Source organism: Cibotium barometz, chromosome 59 (assembly GCF_041138505.1).
Source record: "Cibotium barometz isolate CiBa-2024 chromosome 59, ASM4113850v1, whole genome shotgun sequence".
Classification (NCBI taxonomy): Eukaryota; Viridiplantae; Streptophyta; class Polypodiopsida; order Cyatheales; family Cibotiaceae; genus Cibotium; species Cibotium barometz.
In genome coordinates this window covers 7,687,557-7,714,341 of record NC_141104.1, presented here as the reverse complement: position 1 = coordinate 7,714,341, position 26,785 = coordinate 7,687,557, and the positions used below count along the sequence as shown (strand labels likewise).

Genomic DNA, 26,785 nt, shown 5'->3' with positions numbered 1-26,785 from the left:
AAAAGGCAGGCGTCAATCCATCCTCCCCAGGGCAACTATGACGCGGGAGGGCCCTCAAAGCCTCGCCAAGCTCATCCTTTGAAAGGGGCTCACCCAAAGCTGTGCGCATACGATCTGTGACCCTCCTTTGAAAGGGGCTCACCCAAAGCTGTGCACATACGATCTGTGACCCTCCTTTGAAAGGGGCTCACCCAAAGCTCATCCTTTGAAAGGGGCTCACCCAAAGCTGTGCGCATACGATCTGTGACCCTCCTCTGCACATAGGCCCACACAGTCTGTCTGCAAGCATCACGTGCCTCCGTGGCTGGCTCCGCTGAAAGCAGGTCTCTGTAGAACTTAGTGGCAATAGCTCTAATCTCCTCAGGCTCAGTGGCTAACGATCCGTCCTGCCTCCTGAGCTGGCGTACTCCTACTCGAGCATGGCGGGGTCCGGTGATCTCAAAAAACCCCCCAGTCACTCTATCACCAAGCTGAGTCCACTGAGAGGCCTGGCGAAGATAGTAAAACTCGTGTCTCTGCTCCTCTGCCTCTCTAACCTCCTGGCGTGCCTGGCTCAGCTGGGACGCCACCCACTCACATGTAGGCTGCTGCCAGGAAAGCAAACTGTGACATGGAATAGGCGCTCTCCCTGCTCGGCCGCTGCTGGGTCGAAACCATGCTGCCAATGTCTGAAGAAGGCCCGACCGCCCGTGATGTCAAGGGGACTCATGGCTAGGACCTGGGCCACGCTCTGGGTTGTCTCGAACTCAATCTGGTAGTGTCCGCGGCCCAGTAACTGAATGTCCAGGATCTTGCCCACATTTGCAAGAAGGCGGGCCTAGAGAAGATCCTGGATCTCCCCTCTGCTTGGGCGAGTGCCAACTATATGGCAGATGGTGGAGTGTACCTGGAGGCGTTCCACCTCTGCGGCGAGGCTCGCTTCCTCTTCTGGCGAAAGAGAAAGCCTGATGGGGGTATCCTCAGGGGCGGGCGAGGGGGCTGCGGAAGAGTCCCTCTAAGGTGAGGCGGGAGGGGCCTCCATCAGAGTCTGAAGCTGAGTCGAGGGCGAAGACGGAGGGTCCTGCAAGAACCAAGCTGCACGAAAACGGGGGGAGGCGCGGGATCGCACCTTTCAGGCTGCTGACACCATCCACGGTCTCCAGGTTCAGGTGTCCACATTAGAGCAGCGCGTACAGGACACAGACACCCACCTCCGCTCTTTATCTTCCCACAGCACTGACGAGAGTGGTGGGATTACGTGATCTCGTGCAGCAGCAGAATCGGGAGCTGGTCTCTTTACGGGTCCAAGCAACTGAGTTGGATTCCCTCCAAGCATCTCTCGGCCCTCCAATCTGGTGTTCCCATGTCTTCAGCCTCGACCCATCTTGGAGGACATCCTTATCCTGCATCCCTCACCATCATCCTGAAGGACATCCTTCATACCACTTGTACCTTGTGTTTTGTCATCAGCTTGAGCTGTGTTGACCTCTGCTGAGTGTGCATGGTATAGTGAAGGACATGTATCAGTGTTCTCTAAGTAGTGCATGTCACGTGCACATCCTAATCCGGTGCCACGTAGACATGATTATTCCTTCAGCTACGTCAAGAGCAAAGTTAGAGGTCGTATATGGGCAGTTTGGAGCCAATTTGGTGGCCCTATAGGTGCCCAGAGGCGCCCAGGACATGCACCAATGGTTGGGACATATTATTGGCACAATATGAACACATTTTTGATGACTTTTTATGGCTTGAAAAGTGAAAACCGACCTGATTACGACTTGCTATCACTTTATAAAGGCAGGTCATGGGTCATTCATAATCATTCAAAGGCAGAGATTGCAGAGCCAAGACCAAGGACATGCAGTCTTAACTGTTTGGATCAGCCAATTACATCTCCAAATCAGCGTTTTCCATTAAGGCACAGTGGAGGACAGTAAGAATAAGTTCATTCATAGCATTCATAGTCACGATAGAATAGGGTGATTAGGGTTTAGCATGCTTTTGGAAGCCCTCATATAAGGAGTGCGGTAAGTCAGTGTATGCTAGGATTTTCACCAAGGGTAGATGTAGATGCATGCCTATGAAGGTTCATAGACACCCAAAGGCACATGACTCTTGAGAATGATCAAGACGGAACGAGAAGGCAAACTAAGGACAACACAGGACACTGACGGAAATGGGTGATGCTTGGGATAGGGGTGTTGAAGAAATCGTCCATGAAGACAAAGAAATCAGCCATGCAGAAACAAAAGGATGTGTTTTATGAAATCAGCCACAAATACCTAAATCCCATATTCGATGAGGCTTCTGATCGCTGTGGAGAAACCCCGGGGTACCCAATACAGCTACCCTTTGATCCCAGGGCTTCTATAGGGGGGAAAATGGTTTAAAAACCCTCCATGATCCTTGGTTGACAATTCACTTGGTCCCAATGGACAGCACAACCCCCACACCCCCAATACGGCTTGCAAGGTAATTGCTTTGTTGATAAGAGAATGAAGTTACAATGGATGACTGTCACTCTTTTACCTCACCATGCTCTCTGTGCATTACCAAACTGGAGACCACTGCAGAATTCTGCCCTCAGTCCAGTTCCATCCACACTTACAATCTGCTTTCTTCTCTAACTTTCCTTTTGGATCCGTCTGCTGTAAGGACGTCTAGGACTGCTCAGAAGGCTCTGGTAGATGTGTTTTTCTCAAGAGTGGGCTGACGTCTGGAATAATAATCAAATGAGGGTGGGGGACCCTGTATGTGCATGAATGATGCGTGTCAATTTTGGTTCTTTAAATGATCTTTTTTCATATTTACATTGTGTAAGTAGCGGATTCCACCAGACTCTCTGAGGTATGGCAAGCAGCCTAAAAAATATTTTTGTTTCTCTTTAGTTAAAAGGGCGTAACACAACTCTGTCCAAGGCAGTGAAAAAGCGAAGCAATGAAGGGAGTAGCCTAAACATTCTTATTGCTGCCACTGGCTTTAGGAATTCTTCTACGCGCATTTGCAGGAAGTGATCTTTTCTTTTTTATCAAGGAAAGCGACTTTGCTTCATGCAAAGCAGATGAAACTACTTGGCTCGTCTCTAGTCTTCTATCTTCCAATACACCTGTTATGTTCACACTCCCAAACTCTTAGAGATTAGGGACTACAAGATGTTTTGTTTGTGATGAGATTTAAATCTTTGATGATAAAGTATTAGCTAGGCTCAAATATACCCCTTTTTATGATGTTTAATGCTTTGCATGTGCAGGCATTGAGGAACGGATGCATATCTTATGGGATGTCATGGTGGTACGATATCAGCAATTTTCTTATGCAGTTTTGTACCAATATATGAACTCCATATTCTTGAACAAAGCTATTTTTTAACATGTGTTTTTTTGACTAGCACGCCTGTATGCATGTGCATGTGTATTTGCGCCAACTGAGACTTCCATAATAAGCTAAGAGTAGTATTTCTTATCCGGAAAAAACTCCTTCCATTAGTAAGAAAATAGGGCATTGTCTCATAAGCAGATGTCACCGGCCTGGATAGTTCCAATGTGAAAAGGGGTTTGGTGAATTCCGGGATGCCCATATATGCATTAATGTACAAAAGATCAAGTGCTTGAAGCTAAGAGTAGTATTTCTTATCCGGAAAAAACTCCTTCCATTAGTAAGAAAATAGGGCATTGTCTCATAAGCAGATGTCACCGGCCTGGATAGTTCCAATGTGAAAAGGGGTTTGGTGAATTCCGGGATGCCCATATATGCATTAATGTACAAAAGATCAAGTGCTTGAAGCTTGCCCTAGGCGTCTGAGATGGTTTCTTGGACACAGAAATGGGCATTGGAGCTCAAGTGTCAAGTCGAAAGCATGTCTGGCAAGCTCCCGAGGATTTGGGCGAGATCTAGCATTGAAACATGTTTCTACATGGTGCTCACATACATTTCTTATAAGGTGGAATATAAAGAAAGAGACTCCTAAAATCTAGGAGGGTTGGAAGCTTTACGCTTCCATAGGGGCATCCTTTGGCCAGGTTCTAGAGGTACCAATCCTCTCGAGCTCTCCCGCCTCAGCTCCCGCGGCCGTTACCGCCACTCTTGATAGTACGCCGCCAGATCCTCAGGAAGGCTTCCTGACGCCTACGCATGTGGTCTGAACGACCATGAAGTTTCGCCCACTGGCCACGTGTCCCTTTCTCGCGAACACTGGTGGTGAGCCTGCTTGGCACTATAGACCACCTGGTGGTTATTTCCCCCTCCCCCCATTGTATGAGAGAGGAATACCACCCACTTGCGCTCTTTCCAGACCTGCTCAGACCCGCTGGACATCCATATTTACTCTTCATCAGTAACAAGAGTTCCCTATGGAGATTGCAGGCAGACCTGACCAGTGTCGGATTTGTCGTCGACAGGGTCACATTGCTAGAGATTGTCCCAGATCGAGGGGCCATGCTAGGAGGCGGCGTGGTCCTGCCCATCAGAGGCCTTCTGCAGATGCCGAGACTCCAGCTGCTCCTTTGCCACAGCAGACCACACAGCGTTGGGTTGTGGTTAGGGATGGCCGGCACCCTCGGACCCCCGTACCTGCCCCTTCACCCACACTCCTTGTGGAGCACCCTAACCCCTATGCAGCTCTTGCCTCACAGGATGTTGATCCTTTTTTGGAGGATGAGGCCTTGCAGGCACATGATCTGGATCCCTCACAGGAGGATGCTGCATTACAATTACAGGATGATTGCACCCTTGAGGATGATGTTGCGCATTCGCATTGTCATGGTACCTCTCCAGTTCTGAGGACTAGCCCTGGCTTTTCCCCGGAGTGGGAGAGAGAGGTAAGGTTTACATCGTCAGATTTTCCCTCCCTTACCTATGCGAGACGTACTTCCGCCTCTAAAGGGGGTCCTTCGTCGACCACAAGATCTTGTCGTTCCCACTTTGAGTCTTTATGAGGATTGTCTCTTGGAACATTCAGGGTCTTTGGGGTTTTTTTCCGCGTCGACGGAAACAAATTGTAAAAACCGAGCTTCATTGTGCAGTCACAGGTGGACCTATGGATATATTGCTCTTGCAAGAGCATAAATTGGATGCTAGTCAGTGTGGGAGATCAGGCAAGCTTCTCTTGGGACACCTTTTGGTCACCGGCTGTTGGTACCAAGGGTGGTGTTTGTATCTCTGTTTCAGCTTTGATCTTGCCTTGCATCATTGGACATGGTGTCATTTTGCCTGCGAGAGCGCAGTGGATCCTTCTTATGCAGGGTACTACACGCATTCGTATTCTCAACCTCTATGCTCTTAACCATTTTGCAGGATGTTATTCATGATACCCAGAATGGATTCTTACACGGCACGAGCATCTTTGATAACATTTTCTCGTTTTGGGAGGCCGTCGAATGGGCTAAAGCGAGCAATCAGTCCTTACCTATTCTGCTCTTGGATTTTGAGAAGGCCTATGATAGAGTGGATTGGGACTTTCTTGGGGGTACTCTTAAGTCATACGGGCTTCTCTGAGAGATGGATCAAGGGAGTTTCATGCATGTATCGTGATGCCCACAGTAGAGTTCTTGCTTGCGGTGATAGAGGAGAGCGGTTTCAGATTTCTCGCTCAGTACGACAGGGCTGCCCATTAGCCCCTTTATTATATATCATAGTTGCAGAGGCCATGATCATCTTTCTCCGCTCCACTATTGGTATTTCAGGATTGAGGTTGCCTCTTCGTAGTCATGAGGAGTTGGTTGACTGTGAGTTAGCTGATGACACAACCCTGTTTTTGGAGGCTTCACATATATGCTTATGTTCCTTCTGGGTAGCACTAGAGGAGTTCTGTTTGGCACCAGGGGCACTCATTAATTGGCACAAATCTGTTGGTTTTTGGGTTAGTGATTCACCGAGAGTTGATTGGGGTGCAGAGCTTGGTTTTACTTGGAGCAGCAGAGGATGTACTGCTAGATATTTGGGATGCCAAGTTGGGATTCATATTTCTCCTGCACAGCAATTTGCTCCGGTACTTATGAGTATCCGGAAGAAGCTTCTCTATTGGAGCTCCAGGAGATTAGATTTAGCCTTTAGAGCTTTGGTGGCTAATCAGGTTTTGCTTGCCTCAGCTTGGTTTATTGCCTCTTGTTGGTGCTTCTCTCGTGCGTGCATTGGCCAATTGCGGAGATTGATCCGAAATTTTCTCTGGTCGGGCTTGGATGGCACCTCAGACACTCGTGCCAGGGTAGCTTGGCTCACAATTATTCAGCCCAAACGAGAGGGGGACTTGAATATTATCGATCCGGATGTTCAGTGTAGGGCGTTGCTCTGCAAACTTGTGGTCAGAGGTTTCCTACCAGGCGTTGAGCCTTGGAATGATTTTTCTTGTCTCAGATTTCCGGATGTACACCCAAGGTCAAGAGAGACGGGATGCCCAGCACGATTTTTGTTCACAGAGGCTGATATCAAGGCACCATCTTCCCCTCTTATTGTAGCCATTGTTAGAGCATGGAGAAGCATGAGATCTTTTTTGCAACAAAGGTTTCCTAGGTCTTTGGATGAGGCTGACCGACAACCTATTATGTGGAACGAGCTCATCAGGGATGAGGCTGGTCGGCTACTTGGTGCATCTCGTTATATGCAGTGGTCAGGATGGGAGAGATGTGCATACACAATTCTTGCTTGGAAGACCTTTAAGAGTCTTTCGGAGGATCGGAGAGCTGCATCCATTCAGCATCTTAGGGGCTCTCGTATTCGTATTGATCAGATTGATGCAACTATTCCGCATGAGTGGCTTTCTGGGACCTTTCACGGAGACTATCATCCGAGTTGGCTGGGAGTTTTTTCGAGGATAGGCATACCTCTGCAGGTCATTGCTCTGCCAGGCCAGGAGGATACAGATTTCCTCATGTATTCTATCATGCCTAGTGGGAGATTGACGAGATGTAGTATGGAGGAGATCATACCAAACACTAGGCTTAGTCCAGTGAGGATTGTTGGTCGCTCGGGGAAGCACTGGTTCATTGACCCTTCTCCTCAGATAGTGACTCATGGTTCTTGGTGTTTGTGGCTATATGGTGGCAGTCCTATCAGATATCTTCAGTGGGATCCAGGAGAGTGGGAGAAGATTGATGTCTTCGATTCTTTGAAAAGCCTTCCTTTTTTCAGTTTCACTGTTCGAAATGCCAGGCTTCTCCTCACTCGACAGATTACAGAAGGAGCCAGATCTCTCATTTCTTTTGGTTATTCTTACATGGTGGTCTCCCCACCAATCAGTGGAAATCAGTTTTCGGTGTAGCACCTTCCTGTCCTAGATGTGCGGCAGATTCTGAGTCCGTACAACATTGTCTATGGGAGTGCAGCATTGCACAGCAGATTTGGGGTCCTGTAGCCCAACTTATGGGCAAATTAAGTGGCCGAGCCATGCATGTGACTTGGGGGGCAGTTGCTTGGCTCTCCGAGTCCGGTCCGCAACTTTTTTATGAGAGCAGTGGTACAGATTGTGTTTTTTTCATTCATAGAGATATTGCCCAGCATGGTTTATTGCAAGATGTTCCTCACTGTGATTATGCACCCCCTAGATAGAGGATTGGCACCAGTTGGGAGATTATTGCCAGTATTACAGCATGGTAGATCTGGAGAGCTAGATGCACGGAGGCTATTGAGGGTGTCCAGATTTTTGGGTCTCAGTGCATTAGCACTATATGGGGTGATATCATCCACACTCTTATGGCTACTTGGGCTCGCATTCAGGGGCCCTCTCGTTCTGCGCAGGCGAAGCGTGTGATATTTATGCGGGAATGGGACCATGGCATCTTCTTTTCCTCTAGTACCACAGGTCTTACATGGCATCATGATGCTCCTCAGTGGTTGAAATCACCTTACATATTGGGGTGATTCTATTCTCTTCCAGCTTATAGCTGTGATTGTTGTATGTTTTTCTCATACTTAATAAAAGTCTCTTTCTGAAAAAAAAAAATCTAGGAGGGTTACTATTTTTGGACAATCCCCAATGGAAATTCCACTTGAGTCATTACGTCTAAGCAAAATGGGGGACTTGTTGAAGCACCTTTGACAGGCTTTCTAGGAGTTGAGATATTTTTTTAGAGATGAAGTTGGGGGGGGGGGGGGGGGATCATCTCTTAAATTGGGACATTTGGCAGGACAATGAATCAAAGTGAGACAAGTGGCCTCACACTCGTGACCTTAGTTCTCCACTTGTCATTATATATCACATGCACAGATGTGGACATACTTAACTCTCCTATTTTTTTTTGTTTTCCAGTAAATTGATCCTTCTATTTGTTACCAAGCAAAACAGCCATAATGGTTAAATACAAACTTAGCTCCATAAAGGGGGGAGAATGCTCTTCTCCTCCGGCTGGCGGCTAGAAGAGGTGGTTTACTGATGTTTTAGATTTATTCTCCCATGAGGAGGGTAAGGCTCTCAAAGCTTGTATATATATTTTTCTCCTAGGTAATAAAATACTCCAAGGGGGGGGGGGGGGTGGCCCATTCCGGCCTCTATGTGGTGTCAGATGTACACCTCTCTTTTTATTGTTTTGTGAAACTCGTGCCCCACAGAGAGTGTTGCATGACTAGGGGCTTGATAGATTGTGGATTCTTGAGGCTCGAGGACCACGAGAGCTAAAGTTAGAAGAAGGTCTGGATCAAGGAGTTTATGGTGGCACCATCATTCCCACAGTTTCAAAATCAACTTTCCCTAAGGAAGGGGATGGCATAGTGCTTTACACAGAAGAATCAGAACTACAGGACTGCTAGAGGCAATAGGTAGTTTGGCTTGCTCCATGGTACAGATCACTGCACTCCCAAGGAGCCTCCCCACAAAAAGGAAACCAAAATATAATCTTTTAAAGCCATTGGGTTGGGAGAGCCCACCACGGAAGGACGGCGTGTCAAGAAGCTTCCCCATATCCTATCACCTCCCCATGGCCAAGCCTAGGGTAGGATGAGTGGAGGAGCATAGAAACGCAACACGTGATGATGATGTCAAGCATGATCAAGAGTAAGCCATCTGAACCACATGACATTAGATATGTACATAGTTCGGGGTGGCAAGGGTGCTCACTTGATGGGGGTGTCTAGCTCTGTCCTAGTCTATGTGTCCCTATGAATGTTGTGGAGGCTCAGTGTTAGCAAGGGTACTTTGTTGGGGGCCCAAGATGTCAGTGATAGATGTTTGTGCAATATCCCACATGTCGTATTGTTGCGTCAATAGTCTTTGTCTTTGTAGTGCCTCAACTCTAATAGGTCTAGTCACAAGCATCTCTGATCTCTGTAATGCATCAACCATGACCAAGGGCCCAAGCCCCTCCCTAAAGAGATAGTGATAGCATCCGTGTGTCTCATAGTAGACAAGGCATTGAAGTTTGTAATGATCCTGAGACTTGATCTCCCTAGTACTACATATCTTGCAGACTCGTTTGTCTTCTTTGTGCTTTGCCTGTCTCAATCGGAAGGTTGTGTGACGAGACCCTCAGCTGACCAATGGCAATCCTCATGTCATGGGACGTGTTTGTGGAGATAACTTGGCCTCTCTTTGAAATTATCCCTAGTGACCCTCAAGAAATGCTCTTTGTAAAATTGAAGCTTTAGGGAAAGCTCGGCCGGGGATATTGATGTCCGGACTATATGAAGTCTAGTAAGGTCTAGACGAATGATGTAGTTGATCTCCTGCCATGAGAGATCAAGGAAGGGGAAGTCCAAGCTGTACTCAAAGGGAGGCGAGGCGGTCCATCCCAAAGCCATGTGATTAGACCAGTTGGTGATGCTTGCATAGCAACAACTTCTATGACCCTCCTATGCCAACTCTCTAGAGGACTCCAAGGAGGCGATCTCTATGTAGTGTGTAGATGTACTGCTGTATGTATGTGACGGCTTGGAAGATGGCATCTATGACAACGAAGGCTGATCCGAATTCAGCCAATACTATGGCATCTGGCACTGATGGCTTACTCCTAATCATGTGTGAGAGCATCTATGACGATAGAGGCTGACACGAACTCGGCCAATACTATGGCATGTGGCGCTGATGGCTTAGTCCTGATAGGTTCCTGGAAGTGGGCTTGAAACATTGTCTCTCCAAATGAGCAAGGGCAGCATATCCCCGCACCAAACATGCCTGGACTGCCACGTGCATGATAAAAAGCAAGCCAGTGAAAGCAGATATACATATGATTTGACCAACTCAACCTCATCTGCTCTCTATGTGAAAGATTATCTGGCTATAAATGGATAGGAGGTGTTAAAAAGCATAAACTTGGCCTTTCCAAGATTTACTATGAGGTCCCTCTCATAGTTGTCAGGTACGAAATGACGGTACTAGTACGGGACTTTTAAATTTTGGAAAATAAGTTCGATTGAGGTACGATCCACTTTTAAAAACACTTGAAAAAAAGATATTTGTACACATTTAGAGATGCAAAGTCTAGAGAAGTTGTAATTTGTCATAAACTAGTACAAAAACTCAAGAGTCATGAACAATGAACACTGAACATGCCATAAATAAGAGTCGTGGCCCACGGCCTACAATAGGAAATACAAAGAAGTGTGTTGTGACTAATCACAACACTAAGTACAAAAATCTCCAAAGTCTAGACTCTAGAGAGTAGAGTCTAGACTCTAGTCCTCCTCAGAGAAATCACTAGGGGAAGGAATGCCCTCGCTAGAGGTGCTCCCATCATCACAGGCCAACCCAAAACTACCCTCACTAAGGTCATTGCCCTCGTCATCGTACTTGGTCTCTCTGATGCTTGCAATAGGAGCATCCTCTTCTTCAACAATAGGTGCTAAAGTGCTCCTCGAAGTCGAGCCGGAGCCACGCCTCACATATGTAGCCACCGGGGTCGAAGCAGGGCTCCGAACAGTGCATCTATGGCCTCCTACTCGTGTGCCATCTCTAACTGCGCGACCTCTACGAGTACGAGAAACTTGACGGTCAATCTCCTCTAGCTCCTTGTAGAGATCGGCATATATGGCCTCATCTGGATCTTGCTCCTTGTGGACACTCTTAAGAGTATCCACTATCAACTTGAACTCGTCGACATTCACCTGAAAGCAAAGTTCAAACATTTATAAGTTATTGGACTTTAGTCATGCATTTATAAATCATCATTAATGAGTCAAACTTTGAACTCTGGAGATCTCTACCTGTTTGGAGATCTCCATGTCATGCATCTTCTCCACCATGTGCATGTTAGCACGGTAATATACAAGCCGCTCTAATTGCATGGTGCTGAGACAGTTTTGTATCTTTGTGTGTATGAGTGAGTAGGAATTCCAGTTCCTCTCACATGCCCCCGAAGAGCAATCCTATGAAAAACAAGAGAGTTAGAAATTAGAATGTAAGAACTAGCCAGTAGTTACGACTCTAGAGTATATACTATAAAGTTATAAACTTTAAAGTTAAGTCTTATTTGTTGGTCAGGACAACACAGCTTACTCATGGGCACTTTTTCCCTGTGGCTGGACACAGGTTTTTTCCCCGTGTGAATGTGAACACACTTATGTGTGTTGGGCACTTTGTCCTAGGCTATATTTTGTACTCATAGTACTTTTGTACAATCATTATCATAAGAGTACTTTCTAGCAACTAGCTCTCACTCACGTATGTGGTTCAAGCTTTGTGTGTGTGTGTGTGTGTGGTGGTGTACAGGCATGCTCTCCCCAACCCCAACATTGGTATTAAAGCCATTTAGGGTTAGGGTTTCACCCACCTGCTCTGTCAGGTTTAGGATTAGGGTTTCTTCATCTTGCTGTTTGGATTAGGGTTTCGTACACTTTTTTGCCCTGCATTAGGGTTTCGTACGCTTAGTACTGAGATTCACGCCGCCTTACATCAGCTCAGATCTGCGCCACCCTGTTCGCCTTGCCACCGCCCTTTTTCGCCCTGTGCCACCCTGCTGCTGTCCTCTGCATCTGTTCGCCGCCTCTGCACTGCCCTATTCGCTTTGTGCCACCCTGTGCTGCCAAGTTCGCTCTACGCCGCCCTGTTCGCCTTGCGTCGCCTGTACCTGCACCAGATCTACTACAGCGCCAACGCCCATCCTCTGAACCAGATTTGCACCACCGTACATGCCTTCGCCGCTTGTACCTAACTGTGTTCACATTCGTACAGATCCAGATCTGTGTCTTCCACGACTGCAATCGACTCCTCGAAATCAGTGCCACCAGTAACCAGTAAAGTTTTTGCTACTATTTCTAATTTTTGTCAAGCATTACAGAAATTGCTAAAAGAATTAGCAAATTGACAGCATTAATTTTGGGGCTTTTCATCATTGAGCCTGAAATTGCGACATTGGCATTGATTTCCTCGGATATGGTGCATAATTGCACTAAAAATTTGGGGATTTTTCAAAAATTAACACTATTTGCAGGGTTATCAGAGATATTTGCAGGCATTTTTGCTATTACAGGTACATTGCTTTGGCATTGGGACATTTCTCCCTATTTTTTGGGTGTTACAGCATTGGAACAGGTGATAAAGACACAATTGGGGCATTTCCGTCCATTTTTTGTGTGTCTCAGCATTGGATTGCAGATTTTGCCTTGATTCAGTCATACTACCTGTTTGTACGCATTTGTGACAGCCATGTCTGGGAATACTAGTGATTTGTTTGGTATGCTCTCCATTGATGATAAGTTGGATGGCACCAACTATCCTATGTGGGCATATATGATGAAACATGTACTAGTTGCAAAGAATTTGTGGGTCTATGTATCAGAGCTGATGTCAGGCCTATTGTACCTGCACGAGCAGCAAGTACTTTAGGAACCATTGATGCAAGTGATGATGTATCTTCAGGTGGTGCTACATCTTCTGCATCTTTGCCACCCACTCCAGAACAGCTCAGATGGGATGCCAAGGATGCTTAGGCACATGCTTTGATTGCCCTTTCATGCAAAAGGCAGGTTATACCGCACATTCGTTCATGCACTACTGCCAAGGTTGCATGGGATGTACTTGTTTCTTTGTATCAGGTTTGCAATGAGGCTCGTGTTGCCTATCTTTTCGCAAGAAGATTGAGTCTGAGCATATGGATGAGGGTGATTCAATGGACAAGTTCCTTACCCGCATCAAGGATTTGCGAGAGCAGCTCATCAACATTGATGAGGTCATTCCAGATGGTTCACTTGTATCGACAATGCTTCAGGGTTTGCCAGAATCCTATCAAGGTTTTGCTACTACTCTTCGACCACTCATGAAGGGTAATCCAAACTTGTATACCTTTGATGAGTTGGTGACTCTCTTATTGTAGGAGGAGCAGTCTCGTTCTAACAGGACTACTATGCTTTCTGCTAATCAGGCATTTGGTGCTTTTGATCGAACCATCTGCACCTACCCGCCATCATCGCTTCTCCAGCAGGCAAGAGAGAGGGTCGTCTCGCTGTTCCTCTGAAGAAAGGGGTAGTCGGCTGCAGTGGGTGTCTAGAGAGAGCCGTTGCCTGTTCTTTTTGGCAGTTGTATGTTCTTGTTGTGCAGAGAGCCGCCGTCACCTTTTCTCTCTGTCTATTTTCTGTTCCTGTTGGGTGTCGTTTTCTTCCTACTGGCTGTCGCCTTTTCTGGCTTCTTCTTCTACATCTGTTCTATTCCCACCTACTTGCTGTCACCAGTCCTTGTTCATAGCCGCCTTTGCTTCTGCTCTGCCTCTAGGCTTGTGTGTGTGTGTGAGAGAGAGAGAGAGTGTGTGTGTGTGTGAGAGAAAGAGAGAGGCTTTTGTACATGGATTTGGATGACCCGACTGCTGCTGTTGGTGGCATGGCTGCCAATAGCCTTAACATGGATCTTATTGAGGAGATGATCGAGAAGGATGTGGATTATGCTTCAGATGCCTCGGAGCAACAAAAACGTCAAAGGCTTGATGTTGATGCAAGCTACACTCCGGTGAATGTTGGAGAGAATGCAGAGGAAAGTTCTCAGGTACCTTCTCCGGAGTTTGCACGTTTGCTGCAGATCACTGGTGAGCTTCTGCAAGAATATGTGAAGGCAAATAGCGTGCAAATGGCTGCAGTAGATAATATGCAAAATATTCCTGCCATGCACAAATCCATATTGATATGGATGAATAAGAGTAGGAAGCACCTTCTGCAAGCGATTAGAAAAAATCTTTGTAAAGATTTTATACATAATACCCATAAGTGAGATCGGACGCCATTGAGCCAAAGAAGTAGGCGAAGGGACTTTGGGCAACAAACGAAGTATGCCCAACTTCCAATCGGCAGGCATATATCCCTCATCCCAAACCCTTTGACAAATAAGCGTCAAAGGCTCTGCAAGCTGATCAGCATATTTTCGGAAAAACTCATTTGTCAAACCATCCCAACCAGGGCTCTTTCCCTTGGGAAGTTTGGAGAGAACAGCTTCCACTTCCCCTTGAGTAACAGGAGCATCAAGCTGAACCGCCACATCAGGGTCAACTTGATATCGTAGCCGGCGAGACATCCTCTCGAGGGGCAAGCAAATCTTCATAAAACCTGATGCAATGCTGAATAACCTCAGAAGGTTGAGTAACAAGGTTGCCTTGGGCATCCATCAGCCTAACAATATTCTCACGCATATGTTTTTGATGCAACTTATCATAGAAGCGATGAGATTGACAGTTAGCATCCCGCAAAGCATCAAGACGTGCAAGTAGTTTAAAGCAAACATATTGTGCTTCCTGCACCCTAGATAGCTCCTTTTTCAGCCATTCTATGGCATCCACAACTTCAGCATCCATAGAGTCAGTAAACATGAACGCCTGCAAGCTCTTTAAAAGCGACTCAAGAAGAGCCACATGCTGTTTTTGTATAGAGGCATTAGCAAGACCATAATGCCGCGCTAATTTCCGAGTGTTGGTAAGGAACACTGGCCAAGCATGATAATCAGCCATGGACACTCTTGTGGAGAAATGTCGTATTAACTGACGCATATAAACATCAAAAACTTCATGCTCCAAAAAAGTGTGATTTAAGCGCAAAGGTAAGCCTCCCAACAAGCCTTTGTATGCATCCACAGGATGATAGACCATTTCAAACACAAGCGGCCAATGATCCGAGAAAACCTATTGCTGATCAACCATCATAGTAAGAACCTCTGGCAAAAAGAGATCTTGATGTAAAATATGCATCCTATCCAATCTAGCATAAGTGCCCCGAAACTGTTGTGAGGCATAAGTGTAATCCCTTTCATCTGGATGCAACCAAGACCACATGTCTTGTTTTAGCGACCTTGCTGCAAAAGCTTCCCACGCCATTCTCTCCGGGCCATCCATTACAGAATGAGGCGACGTGGCTTGCTCCCTGGAGACACACATATTAAAGTCTCCCATCACAAAGCCAGGATGAGAGATTGAAAGAGCACACAAGTCATTCCACAGCAAACGGCGTGCACGAGCATTATTTGGAGCATACACCCCTAACAACCATAAAGGCGTATCATCCCAAACAATCTGTATCACTAGAAATCTTCCATGAACATCTTGAATCACAAGAGAAGGCTGAAACTGCGAACGAACAGCAAACATAACACCTGACTCTGAAGCAGGATGTCCGCTGTAGAAAACATGAAACCCCTTATATACATAGGCTTTGCCAGCCAACTTATGCTGCTTATGTTCAACTGCACACAAAACATCCCAACCATGACAAAAAGTTGGCTTTGCCAGCCAACTTATGCTGCTTATGTTCAACTGCACACAAAACATCCCAACCATGACAAAAAGTTGTACGCCAAAGCTTGAACTGCTTTTGGCGCGAAGAAATACCCTTTACATTCCATTGTACAATTTTCATAAGCCTTCCCAGAAAAGGAATCAACAAGGCCGTGTACTAGGCCCAGGACAATCTGCCAAATCACGAACCTTTTGAAGCATTGCATTTTTAGACATGGTATTTGTGATCTCAGACTGCCCTTGGAGTTCCCGAGCACGTGCCAAAGGGTAATGACCATCCCATGGTGAGATGACCTCACCCTTCGAACCAAACACAAGAGGCAATTGTTGTTGTGCTTCTTTTGTTAGGCGACTTCTAATAGGATAGTGTTCTACTCTATCCCCCCCAAGAGCCCCTGTACCCTAAGAAAGTTGGCCTCCTGGCCTCTCAATCCTGGTGTGTTGCTGGGCACCTGAATCCAAAGGGCGACGAGCATATGTATGTAAGGGCCCCTGATGAGTACACAAAGGCCCCCGCCAAACAGTATCTGAGAATCCCCCCCGCGGGGCAACAAATCGTGTCTTTTTACCACGTACTTCCACCCATGGCTGCTCAACCTCATTCTGAACATCCACATGTACATCCATGTGTTGGGCATCATGTAAAGGAGCATCATGCTCATCTTCCACGTTTAACTGCCCATCAACGATATCCTTGGTAGCAACAACTTGTTCTTTCTTAGGACATTCGGAGACAAAGTGGCCCATCTCACCATATTTGAAACAGTGGCCAGAAAATGTATCCCACCTCAATTCATACATTAAAGGTTGCAACCCAGCCATATTGACACGCAAATGTGTCAGCCTAGGTCTCCCGGTATCCCACAACATGCATAGACGATTTCGGTTTCTAGATGTCATTCGAGGCACCACCAAGACATCACCGATACTTCGCATGAGACCTGGTAAAACACGCCAAAACATTGGTGGGACTTGTTTCACTTCAACCCAAACTAGGCAAGCCTGGCGCAACATATCTTGGTACCATAGTTTCCACGAGTTTCGGAAACGGGGGTGCGGAGCACGGCGGGAAACGGAGTTTCGGAGTTTCGGCCTTCGGGAAGAAACGGGGAAACGGAGTTTCGGTTTTAGGGTTTAATACATACATATATAATTAATAAAAACATTACAAAAGCTTGAAAAATACATCTTTGCTTAAGTTCAATGTCAAAGACTCAAATGATAGATCAAAATTCAGAAATGACAATTGTAGGCTCAAGGCTCAAGCCTCAAAAGAGTCAATACAAAACAAGATCCATCATCCATCATCCATAATCCATAATCCATATGTATAGACTATAGTAAATACAAAACATGATCAAAAAATATCCATGTGGCTGGCAGGCTGGCAGCAGCTGCTGGCATGACAAAATCCTAGAGCTAAGTGCTCCAAAAATCACTCATCAAGATCATCCATGGAGGAGTCATCCTCCGACTCATGAGAGTCAGGCTCAGATGAAGAAATGGTAGGATCATGGTCCTCTGCCTCTGCTGAAGTGGAAGCGATGGATCCCCCCCTCTGCCTCTGAGAATGGGTGGTGCAGCGGGTGTTGTGGCTCGGCACTGTCAGCTCCTCATAAAGCAAGGTGTACATATCACGCTCATTCCGTGGGATCTCTGGGATGAACCTCTCCCTCATGATGTCGATCCAAAAAGGATCCGGAGTCCGAGCCATGTTACTTAACTTACTTGTGCGGTTCGAGGTCGGAAGACTCGGAGAGATTCGAGAAGTGGAGGCTGTTTTTCTGGTCCTGCAGGCTGCGAGCAAGGTGTGACTCCTTCTTGCTTGGTAGAGCTTAGATGGCAAAGGTGGAGGCCCCAAGTAGAGAGGTAGAGGGCGTGGTAGAGGGCTGATGTGGAGGTAGAGGAGTAGAGGGCAAGGTAGATGGGTAGAGCAGCTCCAAACAGGCGGCGGAAAGAAGGCGCAAAATGCCGGCGAAAGAGAGCACGCGGGTTTCTAAACCCTGGAAAAAATGAAACTTGGAAACGCCGTTTCCGTTTCTGGAAACGTTTCCGAAACGTTTCGGTGGTCCAGAAACGCCGTTTCTGGAAACTATGCTTGGTACTCTGCCATAGGCTTCCACGGAACCACATGAACCAACTGCCCATCCAAAAAGAGTGGCACCTGCTCCAAGACTGCCCTACGGGCTTCCGAAGTGCGAAAAAGTATTTCATAAAAGCCTCTCGGACCATCATAAATCTCCTCAAGTGCCTCTGGCGACACCAAGCAGCCCAACCATGCTCTAAGACGGGGCAACAACGGAATACGTCCAGTAAAGAAGAAGATAGCAGCATGATCATGAAAATCTGCTAGCTGTTGCAGCAACAAAGGAGTCTCCATGCATACATCAGCCACACCACCAATATTCTTAATGTTCAAATTGGAGTCTCCTTTCTTGGCATGAAGTTCTACTATTGGCTCGGTGTGATCCTGGTCATGAAAGACTACTTTTGAACTCTTTGCAGTTCGAAACATTTGTGGAGTCGCGTGTCATTGTTTGGCTAGACAGAGATGCTTCAGGCATACGACTCAACCGCATGGTCAGGTTAGGCTTGGTTAGAATCCGAGATGCTGTGATACCTGGTCGTGAGACAGGCCATATTCGTTTCGTCGTATTCGGCAGCACTTTAGGGTTCCTCGGACATTTTAGCCACTATGGGTTGACATCATGCATGCAGTTGAGCCTTTTACTCCATTGCCTCGGCCATCTGCAGATCAGCCTTGGCTTGATTGGGCACTATGTAAATCTGGTGACTTGATATCACTTTTTTTTTTTTCCCGAGAAAAGATCCTTTCATTAGTTATGTAAAAACGCCCGTAGGGCTACAAAAGATCTCTCCTGCTCCTAAGAGAGAGAAGAGCAGTGAATACATCATGGCAGCCCGGGAGACTCTCCCTAGGTGCTGCAAAATACAAGCATCAGTGTAAAGAACTGAACGGCTAAATCATACAATAGGGGGGGGGAAGAGCCAAACAGGTGGCCTGTAGTGCCAACGGGGGGATCCCGTGTGTAGGGTGTAGAACGGGCCGCAGCGCCAAGTGGTGTGAAAGGCCTGGCGCCGTAAGATCGCCTCATCCGAGTCTCCCCGGATGCGGTCGTACTGTCCTCGCAGGGTGTGGATCAACTCCTGCCAAATCCCCCGAACAGTCTCTGCTGGTGGCTCTAATCTCCCCTCAAAGGCCGTAAAGCATCGGGCCCTCCAGGTGAACCAGATGGTGAGGCTACTGAGGAGCTCCCATCGTAAATCCCTCTCCTGTGTCCAGCTGGCGGACGAGAAATCCGGTGCCGGAACCAGGCGAGGCTGGCCCCTAATAAATCTGATGGCCTGACTGCCCTGCTCCATCTCATAGCCCATAGCAGGCCCTGACGAAGTCGACCAAGCAGCGGCACCCCACGTAAACATACCCTCTGGAGAGAGGGGGGCCAAAATACGTAGCATCCGCAGCCAAATCTGCTGTGCCTGAGGGCAGTCCCAAAGGCAATGTCTCTGTGTCTCCATAGGGTGGCCGCATCAGACGCAGGCCGCCGGAAGACCGCTGTAAACAAGCCAAGTGCCAACTGCTGAGCCCCTGTGGGCGACCAGCCACTGAAAAGCCGAGATCCTGCGGGCCTGTCGACTAGCCCAGAGCCGAGCCCAGAAATCCTCCAGGAACTCCTGTGAGAGTCCCTGCAATCGCCAATGCCCCGCTGCCGCTGGAGAAACCGTCCTCCTCGCCGTCAAAATATGCCGTCCCAGCCGAACAGTATACTGGAAAAAGGTGATCTCTGTGGCCTCAAGGGATGCATAAGGATCATGCCACTCGTACTCCCCGGGGTCCCACTGTAGCCGGGCCAAGGGGCGCGCTGCATATGCCCATATGCGCCAATCCGGGAGCACATCAGCAGGGTCGGGGTCAATATGCCACTTCCGAGAAGCGGCAGCCACTACCCGAATCCTCTGAAAGGTGCACTCTGCAACCAAAGGCGACGACTCCTCCACTCTCTGGAGTCTGCCCTCATCCTGAATCTCATAATAGAGGCATCTGCCATCCTCAGTGCTAGCTCTGACAGCAATCAGGATCTCCAACTGTGTAAAGGCTCCCATCCACCGTGGGGCCACTGGCTCGAGAGGTGTGAACCACTCCGCTGTAAGTGCCTCCTGAATATCATCCCTCATAATCAACCCCCCTCTGAAGTGACTCAGCCTCTCCACCTGGGTCTCCTCTGGTAGACTGCAAAAAGCCTGCCAGTCTCCAAAACTACGAGCTGGGCCTGCCGCTAAAGGTCCCCAGGCTAGACGAGGCCGAGAACCCAGCATATGACCCTGCTCCGTACGAACCGCTGGGCTCCAGATGAGCGGCTGCCTGGCCCGCTCCTCAACACAAGAAGGAGGCCGCTGAGAGAGCCCCGGTCTCAGCAGCTCCCAAGCTCTCAGGATACTCAAAGCAAATCTGTCCTCCCATCCTCTACTGAGGCCTGTCCTCCTCATCTCTATGAAGATCCAGCGAATCTCTGGTGCCCAAGTACCCCCTGCAGGGGGCGCCCGAGCCTGCAGTCGCTGCAAGAGGAGCTCTTTCCAAGGCTCAGTGCCTGGAAGCAACCCCCGAACAATAAGCTTCCCCAATAAGGCTCTACTCTGATCGACTGGATCTATAATACCCAAACCGCCCTGAGCCAGCGGAAGTGTAATAACTGCCCATGCAACCTTTGCCCGAGCTGGCTGACCGTCCCGCCCAGACCACAGAAAGTTCCTGATCAGCCTCTGTACCTGGCTGATGCAAGAGCTCGAGAAAATCCAGCAAGACGTAATGTACCACATGGTCGCTAACAGCACCTGATTTGCCACCACCACCCTCCCAGCCAAGGATAGTCGAGCTGTACTCCAATACAATAGCTTCTTCCGAATGCTCAGAAGAAGCGGGGCAATCTGCTGCTCAAGTGACAAATCGAGGCCAATCTGGCATCCCAAATACCGCACTGCTGTGCCTGGAGGAATCCATCTAAAACTGGGGTCCGGGCTCCATGCCGGAGTGGGAGCACTACTGATCCAAAAGACCACTGTCCTGCGCCAATTGATCAATGCTCCAGAAGCTGCACTAAAAACCTGGAGCGACTGCTCTGCCCGAATAAGATTGGCCTCTTGGCCATGCAAAAATAAGCCCGTGTCGTCTGCAAACTCAGCATCAACCAAATCCTCCCCCCGGACTGGGAGCTGAAGTCCTCTCAAACCAACCTCCTCTGCCGTCAAATACATACTCATAGCCTCCGCAAAGAAGAGAAAAAGGAAAGGGGCGAGAGGACACCCCTGACGGACTGATCTGGTCAGCTCAAAACTCGGCCCCCGACCTCCTGCAATCAGCACCTGGCTGCGAGCTGTGGAATACAAAGCTGCCACCCCTCTGATCCATCCTGGCTCAAAGCCCAGGCGAAGCATAGTGCCCTCTAAGAATCCCCAATCAACTCTATCGTATGCCTTCTCAAAATCGAGAAGCATCACGACCAAGTCCTCGCCAAGAAACCTAGCTCGGGCCGTCGCCTCCCAGAAAGTAAAGATGTTGTCAAGGATACTGCGCTCCTTGACAAATCCTGTCTGAGTAGCATGAATCAACTCCCCCAGGAAGGGCTGGATCCTCAAACTCAAGGCCTTTGCTAAGACCTTGTAGACAGTATTGAGGATCGTAATAGGCCTCCAATGCCGAATGTCATCTGATACTCCCTCCCCCTTGGGGATAAGATAGATCAAGCCCTCTGAAAAGCTCTGCGGCATCACCCCAGTGTCCAAAACATGCTGAAAGCCCCTGCGGAGGCCTGGCCCCAAAAGGTCCCAATAGCGCATAAAAAAGGCCGGCGTCAGTCCGTCCTCCCCTGGGCAACTATGTCGCGGCAGGACCCTCAAGGCCTCGGCAAGCTCAATCTCTGACAGAGGCGCACCTAGAACTGTACGCATATGGTCTGTGACCCTCCTCTGCACATGGGCCCACACAGTCTGTCTGCAAACATCTCGCTCCTCAGTGGCTGGCTCCGCTGAAAGCAGGTCACTATAAAAAGCAGTGGCAATGGCTCTGATCTCCCCGAGCTCAGTAGCTATCGATCCATCCGGTCTACCAAGCTGGCGGACTCCTGCTCGCGCATGACGGGGTCCAGTGATCTCAAAAAACTCCCCAGTCACTCTATCACCAAGCTGCGTCCACTGAGAGGCCTGACGACGATAGTAAAACTCATGTCTCTGCTCCTCTACCTCTCTAACCTCCTGGCGTGCCTGGCTCAGCTGGGACGCCACCCACTCACATGCAGGCTGCTGCTCCTGAAGGCGCTGTAGCGAAGCAAGGCTGCGTCTCAGCCGTTGCTCCCGCTCGCGAATCTCTCCCAGTCGTGTCAAAGCTGCAGCGTGTAGAAAAGAGCTAAGATCAATGAGTCCCTGGGCACACTGGCCCGCTGCATCCTGGTCAGAGCACTGACTATCATGCCAGATCCTCTCAATGTCCTCAGCGAGACTGGGATCTGCAAGTACCCTCTCTGGGATCCTCAACTGCAAGCTGGGCTCCCGTGTCCCCTCCTCCAATGTCAATATAACTGGCACAGATGTTGAGCACACCCAATAGCTCATCATGCATCCTCAGAATGACATACTGTGCTCTACCAGGCACAATGATCCCTCGATCCACAATGGCGTGCCACCATACATCTGCAATAACCATGCATACTCCTCCCTGTCCACCCAAAGGACCAAACCCTGCAGACCAAAAAGTGTCCCATCTACCAGGCATCACCGAACCATATCTCCGGATCCTGCTCTCACCCAAGTGGTGCTCCTGCATCATCAAAATGTCAATGCTGCCACCAACCAGGCATCTCTGAAGCTCCTGCCTCAAGCAACCTCGATAGCGTATAAAGTGCGCTCCGCCAAGGCCCTATACATTCCATGAGATGATCCTCATGGATGCCCTGCTGAGGTGGATGCTGTCTCAGCCGTACGACGGGCCTTCGCAAGCGGCTTGGATGGAGAGTAGTCCCCATCCGAACGGCTGCGAATCTGCCCACCCGGTGTACTGCAAGAATCCCGGATCAGGCGCCAGTGGCTGTGGCCCATGGCGACTGCCTCCTGCTCTGACAGAGAAACCTCGTGTATACTCACATATCCAGGGTCGCGTGCCAAGTCTGCCACTATGCGCACGACCAAATGCCGAATCCCTGAGGTATCCACACTCCCGGGATCCAAGAAAAAATGAGCCAACTCCCAAAGTCGGCCTATCACATCAGTCACCTCCAGGTCGCTCATGTGGTGAGAAAACTCAACTGCTTGAGTCTTCAAAGTGCTGAGAGCGAGCTCTAGAGTCCACTCCCGATCACAAGGTCCACATAGAGGGAACGAGAAGGCCACTGCTGAGTCTAGTGCCTCCTCCCCGCGGGCCGGAGGTATCACTACATGAACTCGAATGGGTGCTGGCTCATGGGGGCCCTCTGCTCCAAAAAGCCGTGTAAAGGTATAATCAAAGGCCTCCGAGCGCTGTCTAATGCCAAGGCGACTCAGCCGACTGCGGATAGATGAAATCCGTGAAGCCCTAATCGGCATAGGTCTCCTCTGTGATGCTCGAGCGAGGTCAGTGCTCAGCGCTCTCCGGACTGCAGGTGAGCGCCAGGGAACTGCCAGGGTCTCCCGGGAAGGTGGGGCGGGCGGAGGGGGAGGCGAGGGAGGTGGAGAGGGAGCCGCTGCCGAAACCGGAGCGGGGGCGGGAGGAGGCGAAGGTGGAAGCGAGGCGGTGGGAGGGGACGGGGGTGGGGGGGGTGAAGGAGGGGGAGCTGGCATCTCCTGGTCCTCGGTCGCTGCAGGGGTCTCCTCCTGAAGGGGAGCAAAGCTGTTCCTCACGGGAACCCAGTGAGGCTGAGACTGTGGCTGCTGTTGCAGCGGTCTCTGTGCGTGCTGCTGTGGCTGTCTCCCTCGGCGGCGCCCCTGTCCAGGCTGCCACTCCGAGGTCTCTGTGGCCTGAGCAGGTGTCCCTGAGGCTGCCTGCCGAGCCGAATCTGTGGGCGGGCCATCAGTAGCCTGCTGCTGTGGTGAGGGTCGAGGTCTCCTGCGAGGGCAGGCCTTGGCCAGATGACCGACCTGCCTGCAAATGAAGCACTGGTTCGGGAGCCCCGAGAACTCCACTCTCTGATCTATCCACCCCCCCCCTATCCTAGCTAGCTGAATGACCTTAGGAAGGGAGGAGATGTCAGACACCAACACTCTGACCGAAGGTAGCCCCGCTGCTCTGGCCACCACTGAAGCTGCTGAGGGGCCCGTCTCTAGTACCGAGCCCACCAATGCTCCGAGCCTGGAGAGGAGCGGAAGATACTCCCGGCGGAGACCAGGGAAACAAACTGTAATATGGAAGAGGCGCTCTCCCTGCTCCGCCGCTGCTGGGTCAAATCCATGCTGCCAAGGTCTGAAGAAAGCCCGAGCACCCCTGATATCCAGAGGACTCATGGCTAGGACCTTGGCAACGCTCTGGGCGGCCTCAAACTCGATCTGATAATGGCCCCGGCCCAGGAGCTGTACATCCAGGATCTTGCCCACATCTGCAAGAAGGCGAGCCTGAAGAAGATCCCTGATCTCCCCTCTGCTGGGGCGAGTGCCGACTATACGGCAGATGGTGGAATGAGCCTGGAGGCGTTCCACCTCTGCAGTGAGGCTCGCTTCCTCTTCCGGCGAAAGAGAAAGCCTGATGGGGATGACCTCGGGGGCGGGCGAGGGGGCTGCGGGTGAGTCCCTCTGAGGCGAGGCGGGAGGAGTCTCCATCAGAGTCTGAAGCTCAAGCGAAGGCGAGGCGAATGCGGAAAACCTGCAAGAAACGGGCTGCACCCAAAGAGGCGGAAGAACGGATGAAAATGAAGAAAAACAAAACCCCCAGGGGGTGAACAACAGCACGAAAGAGGCGGGAGAGGGGGAAAGCGAAGGAGAAGCCCTGAGGGGGGGGCGGCAGCAAAGCGAAAGGGAGGGGAGGCGGGGCGCTGCTGAAGGGGGGCGGGCGCGAACAGGCGAACAGGCGACAAAGGGGAGGGGGGGGCGAACAGGCGAAGAGGGGGTTGGGGGCGAAAAAACGAAGAGGCGGAGACGAAATGGCGAGGAGGGGGGAGGCGCAGCAGCGAGGCGGAAGGGGGCGCAACAGCGAGAAGAGGGGAGCGAAGGCAGGCGGGGGGTGAAGAGGCGAACAGGCGGAGAGGTGGGGGGCGAACATGCGACAGAGAGAGGGGGAGCGTACAGGCGGGCGCGCAGTGCAGGGTGGAGGCGGGAGCTTCAGCGAGCTACGGGTTATGTCATGCTTGAATGTGTCATGACTTGATATCACTTTCAGCTAACCAGGTCTATCATAAGCTCGTATCAGAGAAAGATTGGGTTTCAGCCAACGCCAATAAGGTGTGGGGATTGCACAAGTCTAAATCATGGTGGCAGAAAACCCTTATGCGTGGTTGGCAGTCTAAACTCCCTTACCAAGGTAAGGTTTTCATTTAGAGGATGTTGGTGGGAGGGTTACCTACACGGGATCAACTCAGCCGTCGTAAAATTACATTGGCCTCTTGCTTCTTCTGCACGACATGCACTGAAATAGTTATGCATCTGTTCATGAGTTGTCCAGTGGCCCGTCAGATTTGGTCTTTTGTCTCTCGCGTTTGGGAGGCAGTAGAGAGGTCTACTGTTTCGGCTCATCAGTGGATATTTGGGATTTGTCCTCAAGTCATTACTTCGGACAGTCACCTTGTGATATTCCATTTCCTTAGATGGACAAGAGTTTGGCATATTTGGACTACATGGAATGGGTTCATCTTTGATTCCTTGTCTGGAATACATGGGCACATTCTACGTATCCGCGGTTTGCTGCTTTGGCAGTTTTCTTCTCTTCTCTCAGCTCAGCTACTGGATGCAGATGTTATTTCGTTATGGTCTACGGCGGCTCTGCTGGCTCATCTTTGATGCTTTTATCTGGGATGCTTATTTGGCTAGGAGGCTTTCTTATTAGTGTACAGGTTTGCATGGTCATGATCCTTTAGAGGATCTTTTGTGGGGGGTTTTTTGGGGCCATAGGTTCTGTGTGAGCCATGTGGCTGATGTACATTTTTTACATATAATATAAAACACCATTTCACGAAAAAAAAAGAGAGAGTAGAGGGAGAGGCTAGAGCCTAGCCTTAGGTACTAGGTAGTAGGCCCTAGAGGGCGGGACTCGAGAGAGAGAGCTTGAGAGCTTGAGAGCTTGAGCCTTGAGGCTTGACCCTTGAGAGGGAGAGAGAGAGAGAGAGAGAGAGAGAGCTTGAGAGAGACTTGAAAGTTGAGAGCATGAAGGATGAGAGAGGGAGAGAGCTTGAGACTCGAGAGCATGAATGATGAGAGAGGGAGAGACCTTGAGAGCTCTTGTACAAGCATGGAGATGAAAGGGATCCAAGGCCATGGCACATGCCCAAACGGCTACAACAAACGGGTGAAAGAAACAAGAGAAAAAATGGGCGCAAAAAAAAAAAAAAACAGGCCAAAAAAAAAAAAGACAGTAAAAAACATCCATTTTTTTTTAAAGGACCGTTTCACATTCGTACCGTACCATATGGTACGAATGGTTGTTTCGTTTCGTTTCGTTTCAACGAAACGTCCGTTGGCCCAGAAAAGCGTTTCGCCAGTGTTTCGCTCCAGTCATTTCGCCCGATCTCCCGTACTTTACGTATGGGTGCTGCGGTACGTGTCCCGCAGACAACTATGGTCCCTCTCAACACAAAAAGCCTGCAATGCATCTAGATGTTTTTCAATCCCTTGTTTGAGTCCAAAATGAGGACTATGTCATCTTCATATAAGAGAATGGGTATCATCATCTATGTAGAGAGAGATATACATATATATATTTTAAAGGTCTACTAAAGACTCAAAGGGTCTATGAGACCAAAAAGATGTTACATATAATCCATGTGTAGATTGGATGTCCGAACACAAAAAACAAAAAGATGCCCCCTCCGTGTTACGTTGGTCCCTATGTGTACAAATGTAATTAGACATGGAGAGCTCAAATGTCCGTGGCAGACTGGGGCTCTCCATCCGTGTCTCTTTGTGAATGAACTGAGCTCTGCCTCTAGCACCAATATGTAGAGTTTGGCGAATGTGTGGGTAATCATGATCATCCTGTAATTAGTGGG

At 49.2% G+C, this 26,785-nt stretch overlaps 1 protein-coding gene across 1 annotated transcript in view; it reads left to right on the top strand.

Annotated features, from left to right (window-relative positions):
• The first annotated feature begins 3,192 nt into the window (after positions 1–3,192).
• PYD2 (pyrimidine 2) overlaps positions 3,193–26,785 on the top strand; it is a 45,612-nt gene continuing 22,019 nt past the window's right edge. Inside the window, exon 1 of the mRNA XM_086793155.1 lies at positions 3,193–3,270. Within this exon, the coding sequence (XP_086649281.1) occupies positions 3,244–3,270 (27 nt within the window). The 5' untranslated portion in view covers positions 3,193–3,243. The remainder of the gene's footprint in view (positions 3,271–26,785) is intronic.